The 11,992-nt window shown below is 36.9% G+C and overlaps 1 protein-coding gene across 1 annotated transcript in view; it reads left to right on the plus strand.

Moving 5' to 3' along the window:
- The window catches only part of TMEM52B (transmembrane protein 52B), a 17,564-nt gene extending 10,620 nt beyond the window's left edge, over positions 1-6,944 (plus strand). Inside the window, exons 4-5 of the mRNA XM_007503738.3 lie at positions 4,190-4,356; positions 5,717-6,944. Coding sequence (XP_007503800.1) covers positions 4,190-4,356; positions 5,717-5,973 — 424 coding nt within the window. The 3' untranslated portion in view covers positions 5,974-6,944. The remainder of the gene's footprint in view (positions 1-4,189; positions 4,357-5,716) is intronic.
- The last annotated feature ends 5,048 nt before the right edge of the window (positions 6,945-11,992 follow it).

An 11,992-nucleotide genomic window follows, 5' to 3' on the forward strand; every position in this document is an offset into this window, starting at 1 on the left:
AAGTAGAGGTTACTTGGTGATATGGTAGAGATTAGAAATGGCAATGAGAAGCAAGGAATATTGACTCCCTTACTATGACCCAGGAGTTTGAGATTATGTGAATGAATGTAAGTTGCAATCAGTACTGGCAAGGCTGGACAAGAGTATAGTGCCATTGGGAGAGAGGCAGGTCTCAATAAATGCTAGAAGACTGAAGGAATGTGAAGAAAAAGATGAAAGCAAATGTGTTAAGTATGGAATGAGCATTCCAGAAATGCTGGAGTGGGATATTCAGGTTAAGGGGAATGGAATTTGGGGAACAAGTAGTAGGGGAAGGGAAATGGGATTTTTAGAAAAAGTTGAAGGTTCTGAATCAGTGTATTGAGAAATGAGTAAAGGCAGAATATCAGTGACTGGAGAAGAATCTGTCACCAGCTTTGCAACAGAGGCTGATGCATCCTCTGAATCTCAGGAGGCCTCCTTACAAGAAACAGGTGCAGATGAAGGTATAGTCTAGGGGAATCCACCCAGGAGACATGAGCTGGTAGTTTGATTTGAGGTAGCTCTAGTATAAGAATAGCTGGGAGGCAGCCAGAAGCAGGAGTCACTGGGGAATCTCTGGAGAGAAAAAGCCAGAAATCAGGGTCCTGAATCCAGAGCATTCCTCTCAACTGCTAGTTTATTGCTGAGATTTGACCTGTTATTTCACTGATCTAAGGAGTTCCTGGTGAGGGATTTCTCTGCCAAAGCAAGGGGGGCACTGTCTCTGCAATTTATGGTACTCAAGATGCCTAGCATCATAAGAAGTTAAACAACTTGCTAATGTGGGTAAGAGGTTGACCTTAAACACATCTTTCTGGCACCAAGTTCAGCTCTCTATTCTCCACACAACACTGCTTCAAGAAACCTTGACAAAATTGGAAATAATACTAGTTAGGCATGATTTGTTCTGGATGAAGCTATGTTGATTTTTAGTGATAACCACCACCCATTCAAAATGCTCATAAACTAGATATAAAACAGCCTAGAATTTTCCCAGGAGCCAACATTAAGCAACCAATAAAAATTTACAACAAATCAAATTAGAAAGCATGTTAATCATTTGCTATGTGCCAAGAACTGAAGACTTGGGGGGGGGGGGGAGGGGGAAGCAAACAGAATTCCTGACTTCAAGAGGCTTAAATAATTTATAGTCGTTACCTACTCTTTTTGGAAAATCAGGAATTTTGCCTGGCTTTGGTCCTGTTCTGCTCAATTTAAAGAACACTACTATTAGCAATTCAAAAATCACATGTGACACTTTTTTTCCGTATTCTGGATGTTGTTCATCTGGCCTAGTAATTTGATTTATTGAGGCCAGGTAAGTACTCTCTTATAATCTTTTCATTTAAAGGTGTCTTCACTTTTAACTTTATTAAACTGTTTTTGTGATTAAACAGAGACTTAACCACCAACTTTTCAAATGTTACCAATGATATATTAATTGTAATGTTGGTGGTCTTTTGCTATTTCTAATCCTTCTTGACCTCTTTGCAACTCTTGAATCTTAAAACCAGTCTTTCACCTTGTCTTGATACTCTCTCCTCTCTTGGTTTCCATAAACTTACTCTTGCCTGGTTCTCTTTCTATCTCTGATTCTCATCCTGCTTTGCTGAAACATCATCCCTCCATCCTGTCCCATACAAATGGGATGGCTCAGTCCTCTTATAATCTTTTTCTATATATACATGTTCTTGGACAGCTCCTTTCTTTTCTTCTACTCAGCTATTTTCTCTATGTAGATGACTCCCAAATCTCTATATTCAACCCTAATCTCTCTTTTGAATTCCAGCCCCTGCATCTCTAACTACCTGGAGGACATCTGGACCTGGATGTCATGCCAGCTTCTCCAACCATTTCTAAGATAGTAATCATTATCCTTCTCTCAAATCTGTCCTGCTTTCAAATTGTCCTATTTATGGTGATGGTACCACCACCTTTCTAATCTCCACCTTAGAATTGCAGCACATGTGCAGGAGGAAAGGCAGCGAATGGTGGGAGGGATCCAAGGCTGAGGCTTTGCTGAGGAAAAATCAGCACTATAATAAGGGGGCAAGGCATTCAAGAAACCAATGGTGTAGAGCTGAAATTGTAGCAGATACCAGAGCTCCCACAAGGCCAACCAGAACCAAGAAAGTTAACTGTGATGATACTCCATGAGATAGCCCCTCTAGCTAATTAAACCTCGCTACATTTTAAAACAAATATTATGATGGACACATTTAATATTTTAGAGAGAAAAGATTTCACTAACATCAATATTTTCTCAAATGGTCCCAGCTTGGGAAATGCTCCCCTACTATCTTCTTTTCCCAACATCTATTGTCCTGTAAGAAAAATGCGATAGCACCTTTTCAGTAGAGTGCTAGACTTGGAATCAGAAAAGGTATATTTACTTTGAAAATATAACAATAATAAAAGTTCAGGTCATTTTGATCCAATACCTCAGAGACATATTTTCCTACCTCAATTTTCTACCTCTCTGGGGAGAATGGGCTTACTCTTAACAAATTTTCTATATAATATTGGCTTTATTTAGTTCATGTTCAGCTTTGACATCTCAGCTACCCTAGCAGGGTCAAAAAGATCACTTTTTTTAAGGTCCTTACCTTCCATCTTAGAATTAATACTGTGCATTGATTCCAGGGCAGAAGAGCAGTAATGGCTAGGCAATGGGGATTAAGTGACTTGCCCAGGGTCACACAACTAGAAAATGTCTGAGGTCAAATTTGAACCCAAGACCTCCTGTCTTTAGTTTGGCTCTCAATCCACTGAGTTACCAAACTGCCTCCCATATTTTACTTTTAAAACCATCCTGCTTTCCTTGCTTCATTCTGAAACTGTTCAGAGTCTTTTAAAAATGTTTATTGGCCCTCTTTCAATGGCATCACTATTCTTTCCTTCCAATTAAAAACAGAGAGGAAAAAAAAGACAACCCTGTGACAAAGAAAAATGAAGCAAAACAATCCCCCACTGAGTCAATGTCCTGCATCCTGAGTCCATCATCTCTCTGAAAGAGAGGTGGTAGCATGTCCCATCATAGGTGGAGACATAGTTAGCCATTGCTTTGATTAGAGTTCTTAAGTCTTTCAAAGTTGTTTATAACATTGCTCTTGTTGTATAGACTGTTCTCCTTTTTTGTGCTCCCTTTCCTCTACATCAGTTCCTGCTTCCCAAGAATCTTTGCAATTGTTTCTTTTATCATTTTTACACCTTCAATAATATTCTAGTACATTCATATGCCATAATTTGTTTAGCCATTCTCATATTCTTTTTTATAAGCCAAATGCAAACCCATCATTGTCTCTTGTTTCCTGTTTTCCTCAGGCAAAGGATTTGTTTCCTGTGTCCTGCTACCACAAATTTCATGCTTGATGTATTGAAGCTTTAATGGGTCTTTTCCTAAGTGCTGTTCTTTTCTGCACAGGGGAATTTCTGTGGAAGCAGTTTTGCCCTAGCTCCTAAGAGACTGGTGATCAAATCTGTAGTCATCTGATCATATGTTATTGGAATTGGATCTATAACTGATCAATAACTCATTTAGTAACAAAAGAGCAAGCTATAAATCCTTCCTACTTCAGATAAGTTTCTGTCTGGGGAACAGTGTATTGGAGAGTTTTCTATTGGCATAAAATGCTACGATTCTACTTGGAAAGAGGTACCTAGATAATCCATTTCCAGGAAGGGGAAGAGTTTAGTTTCAATGTGGTATAAAGTAGTCCTGGGGCTGCTAGGTAGCAAAATGTTTAGAATGACACCTTCCTAATTTGGCTTCACTCACTAGCTGGATGACCCTGGTCTTGTCACTGAATCCTGTTTGCCTCAGTTTCCTCACATGTAAAATGAACTAGAGAAGGAAATGACAAACCACTCCAATATCTCTGCCAAGAAAACACTAATTAGGGTCATGAAGAATTGGACTCAATTGAACAACAACAAATATAGTCCCCTACGAACCACTCTTAGATTAATCTAACCTTGATATCATCAAAATGTGATTTATTTTGTACTCTGTCTTAGAAAGCAGAAATCAATACGATTCTGGGGAGTATACTCTGTAGGTCTTTCTGGAAACAAGAAGCAAATGTGTATACACTGATATATAAATTCCTACTGGATTTAGAAACGTGACCACTCACACAGCTTCCTCTTGTACCCTGGTCCCTTCTAGGCTGCTAGTAGTGATTGGTGCCCTATTCCTTCTGTGCGGCTTAACCTCAATCTGCCTCCGCTGTTGCCTCAGACGGCAGCAGACAGGAGAGGAGGTGGGTCCACCACCGTATGAAGTGACAGTCATTGCCTTTGACCATGACAGCACCCTTCAGAGCACCATCACTTGTGAGTACATCCACATGCTTGTATGGGGGGAGATAAGGGAGGGCAACCCTTGAAAGAAAGGAATGCCAGACTGTAGATCTTGGGGATGTTCTCAGCAGATCTGCTTTGTTAAGAAGACAGAATATTTTTATTCTGCTACAAGTGCTAAAGAGAATGAGGGAAAGGTGAGTGTCAGATATGCAAAAAGGAGGATTTTGTTCCCAGGTGAAGTAAGAAACATAATGAATCTTTCAATGGATGTTTGAAACATTTATTTCTCCTGGCTGAAGTCATGCCTTTTAGTCTATTTGCCCTTTAACCCCTTCAATCACTATAGAGACTCTTTGCTTGGTCAAAGTTCTCACCACCACAATTCTTGATACTGTTAAACAGCTCAACAACACAAACAGATATGATTTTATCAATGGAATAACATGAAAGAAAATACACTATCATCTGCTTTGCTCCTGAATCCTAAGGACCACTAGACTTTCCATCTCACTTGCCTTCTGTATATGTTATCAACTCCAGTAGAACGTTCACTCCTTGAAAGCAGAAGCTGTCCTGTTTATTTATTTGTAAATCAAATGTTTATCACAGTGCTCTGCATGTAAAAAAACACTTAATAAGAGCTCATTCATTCATTCCTCTAGTTCTAGGACTATCTTTCCCTCAGGACTGAAATTGATATTTTATTCCAGGGGAAAAAAAGTTGTTGCTATTTTTTTAATCCCTCACCTTCCATCTTAGAATCAATATTGTGTATTGGTTCCAAGGCAGAAGAGTGGTAAAGGCTAGGCAATGGGGGTTAAGTGACTTGCCCAGGGTCACACAGGGAAGTGTCTGCAGCCAGATTTGAAGCCAAGACCTCCTGTGTCTAGGCCTGGCACTCAATCCACTGAGCTTCCAACCTATCCCCAAAGTTTTTGCTCCCAATTTTTTATTCTGTTTTGTCCACTGAAAGCTAAAGAAACCAAGTTTTTTATCTATGGCAAAATGCTTTTTCTTTCCTGGAAGCTGGAGAAAGATGTCAGATAGGACAAAGATGGACAATGAAAAGAACTTTGTGTAGTTGGATTCATCTAAAGTTTTCTGAATAAGGCGGGGAAAAGGAGTTAGCTGGCCAAAAGAAAGTGGGACTAGAATCTGGAAAGCAGAGTAAGATGAGGCTAGAACACTGGGGCATATGGTTTTTCAAGGTAAGGAAGAAGATGTCTCTTGCTCAGGAATCCACAGATTTGCACAGGGATGGTGACGTGAGAGTTAGAGGGTTGGTGGTCATACTGTGCATATTTGAAGAAAACTTAATGCACTGGAGTTAGCATCCACTCTTCAAGGGTAGCTCTCAAGCTCTAGCTCCTTCTCTCTTTCTCCCTGACAGCTCTTCAATCAGTCTTTGGACCAGCAGCCCGTCGGATCTTGGCAGTAGCTCACTCTCACAACCCCATGCAGATACCTTCCTTGTCTTCCACCCTGGAGATGCCTCCAGGCTATGAGGAAGCTCTTCATATGAGTCGATTCACAGTGTCTAGGTGTGGACAGAAAGCTCCTGATCTGGCTCCAGTGCCTGAAGAGAAGCAACTTCCCCATAGGGAGAAGGACCTTCCCCAACAACATGCAGAGGATGCTCCTACTTGACAGTCTTCTGGGGTCAAGGTCGTAGTCTGTGTATATGTAACTCTAGTTCTTGAATCTCCCCTAATATGCTTACTTCTTTTCTCTTGTCTTCCAGAGGCTACAATTTGTTCAAAACAAAGGCATTAATGAAATAACGTGATAATAAAAATCAAAATAGAACATTCCTTCCCATAAATCTAAAGTACCCTCTCCCACAAACACACATCCCATCAGAGGTGGGAAACAGGCACAAGAGGAGCACACACATAGAGAATGTGTTTCCAAGACTCACATGTGATGGGGCAAACCACCTCCAAAGCAGCAGGATCATGTATGGTTTCTGCTGATATCTTTATATTGCTTTTGGTGGTCTTATTCCCTGATTGGTGTAGAATTTCCACTGGCTTAATTGTTCTGCTAGTTCCTAATATTTTTATAATAATTGATAGGGATGTAGTGTTGTCTGGGCACTGTTTTTCTGATTTCCAGTGATCTATTGTTGACTTCTGGGCACAATAGTCTCTACAGGACATTGCTCCCTGCTACCATTTTCTGGGATTTAGTTCTTTGGAGTCATTTGCTGGCCATCTCAGCTCTCACTTATTAAGGTAGAGCAACTTGAATCTCTTCCCACTAAGGGCATATGGATACAATTTTAGTCACAGACACCATAGCCTATTAGCAAAAAGCAGAGTGCCCCATGACTCATTAAGTCATCTTTTTCATCCCTATATCTGCAGGGAGATTGCTGGCCTGTGTTTCAGACAACCATACTACTTAGGGTTAGCTGTTTATCATATCTTATCTGGATTAGCATGAAAATGAATTTGAAGGGGGTTTCTAGGGGGCTCAGTGGATAGAGAGCCAGGTCTAGAGACTGGTCAGACACCTCCTAGCTTAGTATTACACCTACTTGGCATCAATTCTAAGCCAAAGTTAAAGGAGGAAGGAAGGAAGGAAGGAAGGAAGGAAGGAAGGAAGGAAGGAAGGAAGGAAGAAAGAAAGAAAGAAAGAAAGAAAGAAAGAAAGAAAGAAAGAAAGAAAGAAAGAAAGAAAGAAAGAAAGAAAGAAAGAAAGAAAGAAAGAAAGAAAGAAAGAAAGAAAGAAAGAAAGAAAGAAAGAAAGAAAGAAAGAAAGAAAGAAAGAAAGAAAGAAAGAAAGAAAGAAAGAAAGAAAGAAAGAAAGAAAGAAAGAAAGAAAGAAAGAAAGAAAGAAAGAAAGAAAGAAAGAAAGAAAGAAAGAAAGAAAGAAGAGAAACGAAGAGAAAAGAAAGATAGATACTAGCCTGGGAGTAGGTGGTACTTGAAACCAGGTCTTGGAAGACCCTTGAAACCAACAGTTGTCTTGGGCAAGTTACTTGACCTTACTTGAGCCTCAAGTTCCTCAATTATAAAATGAGGCATTTGAACAAGAGGATTTTTGAGGTCCTTTTTATTTTTCTAAAACCTTTACCTTCCATCTTAGAATCAATACTGTGTATAAGTTCTAAGGCAGAAGACGGTAAGGGCTAAGCCATGGGGGTTAAGTGATTTACCCGGGGTTACATAGCTAGGAAGTGACTGAATTTAGACCTGAGTCCAGGACCTCCTGGCTCCTAGTCTGGCCCTCTATCAGTTTTTTAGATATGAGAACTCTATCTAAGAAACTATCCCCTCCCTCCTAATTTTCTGCTTTCCTTTTAATCCTTGATATATTAGTTTCATTTGTACAAAACCCTTTTAATTTAATGTATTTTAAATTATCCATTTTATCTCTCACAATGCTTTCTATCTCTTCTTTATTCATAAATTTTTCTCCTATCCAAAAATCTGATGGGTAATATGTTCCCTGCCATGTATCTATTTTAATCTTATCTTGACAAGATATAAGATATTAGTCTGTTTCTAATTTCTGCTAAACTTCTTTTCAGTTTTCCCAACAATTTTTAACAAATACTGAATTCTTTCCCCAAAAGCTTAGATCTTTACTTTTGTCAAACACAGGGTTACTATAATTTTTTACTACTGTCGGTTGTATGTTCTGTTTCATTGATCTGCTTTTCTATTTCTTAGCCAATACCAGAGAGTTTTAAAAATTACTGCTTTATTATATAGATTAAAATCTGGTCCTGTGAGATCTTCCTTTACATTTTAAAAATCAATTCCTTTGATATTCTTGACCATCTGTTCTTCCAAATGAATTTTGTTATTATCTTTTCTAGTTCAACAAAATAATTTTTTGGTAATTTAATTAGGAAGGGTTGAATAACTAGATTAATTTAGGTAGAATTGCCATTTTAATTATATTGACTGTGCCCACCCATGAATGACTATCATTTCTCCAATTATTTAAATCTAACTTTTATTTGAATAAAAAATATTTTATAACTATGTTTATATAGTCTTGGATTTTCTTTGGCAGGTATACTCTTAATAATTTATTCTATTTACAGTTATTTTAAATGGGTTTTCTTACTATCTCTTCTTGCAGGACTTTGTTGGTGACATATAGAAATGCTGATGATTTATGTGGGTATGTTTTATATCCTACTACTTTGCTACAATTATTAATAATTTCAATGGATTTTTTAGTTGAATCTCTAGGTTTTCCACATATACCATCATATCATAGTTTTTTTTAACCTCTTTGCCCATTCTGATACTTCAATTTTTTTTCTTCTCTTATTGCTATTGCTAGCATTTCCAAAAAGAAATGTTAAATAATATTGGTGGCAATAGACATCTTTATTTCACTCTTGATCTTGTTGAGAAGGCTTCTAATTTGTCCCCATTACAGATAATGTTCACTGATGTTTTGGGTACATATTTTTATCATTCTAAGGAAATATCCATTTATACCTATGGCTTTCAATTGTTTATAATGGGAATGAATGTTGCATTTTTATCAAAAGGGTTTTTTTTGCATCTCTTGATATAATAATATCATTTTTATGACTTTTGTTGTTGATATAATTATGTTAATAGTTTTCCTTGTACTAAACTATCTCTGCAAACCTGGTATAAATCCTGTTTGATTATAATGCATAATATTTGTGATTTGTTTTTGTAGTCTCCTAGCTAACATTTTATCTACGATTTTTGCATCTATATTCATTCACGAAATTGACCTATAATTTTCTTCTCTGTCTTTGCTCTTATTGTTCTAGATATCAGTCTGTTATTTGTTTCATAAAAGGAGTTTGGCAGAACTTCTTTACCAATTGTTCTAAATAATTTAATATTAAAATTACATGATCTTCAAATGTTTGGTAAAATTGACTTGTAAATCCATCTGGTCTTGATACTTTTTTCTTAGGAAGTTCAAATACAGCCTGTTCAATTTTTTTTTCTAAAATAGGTTTATTTAAATAATCTATTTCCTCCTCTGTTAGTCTAGGCAATTGATATTTTTTGTACTTAAATTGTTAAGTAAAATTGGGCAAAAGAATTCTTAATAATTGCTTTAATTTCATCTTCATTTTTAGCAAATTCACCCTTTTCATTTTTGATGCTAGTGATTTGGTTTTCTTCTATTAATTACATTAATCAATATTTTATCTATTTTGGTTTTTTTTTCATAAAACTAACTCAGCTTTATTTATTAATTCAATGGTTTTCTTACCCTCAATTTTGTTAATACCACCTTTAATTTTTAGGATTTCTAACTTGGTATTTAATTGGGGATTTTACTTTTTTTCTAGGCTTAAAAAAATGATATACCCAATTCATTGATCTGTTCTTTCTTTATTTTATTGATATAAGCATTTAGAGATGTAGATCTAACTACTGCTTTTCTATATCCCAAAGGTTTCAGTATATTGTCTCATTATTATAATTTCCTTTAATAAAATTATTATTTCTATGACTTATTCTTTAACCCATAAGTTATTTAGTCTCCAATTATTTTTATTTCATGATTCCCTTTTTAAATATAATTTTGTTGCATTGTGACTAAAAAGAAAGCATTTAATATTTCTATTTTTCTGCACTTACCTATAAAGCTTTTGCACTCAATATATGATAAATTTTTGTAAAGGGATCACATACAACTGAGAAAAAGGCATATTCCTATCTATTTTTGTTAAGTTCTCTTGTATCTATCATATCTAGCTCATCTAAAATTTCATTTATCTCCTTGTCTTATTTCTTATTTATTTTTTGGTTAGATATATCTAGTTCTGAAAGGGGAAGGTTAAAGTCCCCCACTATTATAGTTTTATTATTTTTTTCCACCTATAACTCCTTTATTTTTCCTTTAAATTTTTGTATGTTTTAGCATTTGGTACATATATTTTAATATTAATAATGTTCTTTTAATTTTTTATTTTAATTTAATTTAATTTTAATAATGCCTTTTAACATAATGTGGTATCCCTGCTTCTCTCTCTCTCTCTCTCTCTCTTAAGTTAAAAACCCTTAACATCCATCTTGGAATCAATACTGTGTGTTGGTTCCAAGGCAGAAGAGTGGTAAGGGCTAGGCAATGGAGGTTAAGTGACTTGCCTAGGGTCACACAGTTGGGAAGTGACTGAGGCCAGATTTGAACCTAGGACCTCCCATCTCTAGGCCTGGATTTCAATTCACTGAGCTACCCAGCTGCCCTCCCCCCTTATCTCTTTTAATTAGATCTATTTGACTTAATTTTTTCTGAGATTATTATTGCTAGCCCTGCCTTTTTTTTTTGTCAGTTTATTTATTCCATCCCTTTATTTTTACTTTATGTATTTCTCCTTTTTAAATGTGTTTCTTACATGCAATACATTATTGGGTTTGAGTTTTTGATCCACTCTACTATGTTTCTTTCCATTTTACGGATGTGTTCATAAAATGTGCTACATGAAGTATGTATCAATGAAATAATGAATGAAGCAATATCAACATTAAAATCCCTTCCACATTCAAAGTTATATTAGTTAGGTATTTACCTCAAGTCTATTTTTCTCACTGGTTGTCCTTCTCTGCCTCTTTTTATCCTAATTCTCTCATAAATCTAATTTTCTTCTAATCACTGCCTCCCTAATCTCCACCCCTTCTGAGTCCCTCTCTTATTCTCTGCCCTCACTTAGTTCAAAATCAACCCCTCCTTCTAAGGTTCTGTCCCATCTCCTTACCCTCCTAGATCTTTTTTTTTTAAACCCTTACCTTCTGTCTTAGAATCAAGTATTGTGTATTAGTTCCAAGGCAGAAAAACAGTAAGGACTAGGCAATGGGTGTTAAGGATCACCCAGCTAGGAAGTGTCTGAGGCAAGATTTGAACCCAATACCTCCAGTCTCTAAGCCTGACTTTCAATCCACTGAGTCACCCAGCTGCCCCCTATCCCCCTAGATCTTAATCAATTTGTCCTTTTAAGAATCCCTCACATATTCCTGCTCTTACCTTCTTATTTCCCAATATGTCTTCTGTTATTCTCTCCCTTATCCCCTTCCCCGCCTCTAATATTTACTCTCTTATCACCTTTCCTTTTTTTTCTCAATCTCTACCCTCTTCTAAGAGTCTCTGTTATCTTTATTCCTCAGTTTCCTATCTCTTTATAAGTTAAAGGGGGTTGAGCTGGTTGTCCCACGCTTACCCAACTACTTTGGATTCTTCCAAAACCCATATCCATCATCGATGGGCTTAACAGTAATAATATAGTCCTCTATTAAAAACAACAACTGGATAATAGTCATTGGATTCCAGAGACAGCTTTCATTTGGCCAACTGTTAAGCATGCCTCTAGCCCGTGGATCAATCCTCACTATACACTGAAACAAGCTGAACTCATGGCATGGTATACTACTCTACCTAGTTCTCTAGTTCTATGACATATCTGTGAAGATGCTATCTTTTGAAATCATTTTTTAAGGGAGCAATTGGGTAGCTCAGTGGATTGAGAGCCAGGTCTAGAGACAGGAGATCCTAGGTTCAAAATTGGCCTCAGACACTTCCTAGCTGTGTGACCCTGGGCAAGTCACTTGACCTCCATTGCCTAGCCCTTACTGCTTGCTCTTCTGCCTTGGAACCAATACACAGTATTTTTTTTTTAAACCCTTACCTTCTGTCTTGGAGTCAATACTGTGTA

The sequence above is a fragment of the Monodelphis domestica genome, chromosome 5 (genome assembly GCF_027887165.1).
Source record: "Monodelphis domestica isolate mMonDom1 chromosome 5, mMonDom1.pri, whole genome shotgun sequence".
NCBI classification, from domain to species: Eukaryota; Metazoa; Chordata; class Mammalia; order Didelphimorphia; family Didelphidae; genus Monodelphis; species Monodelphis domestica.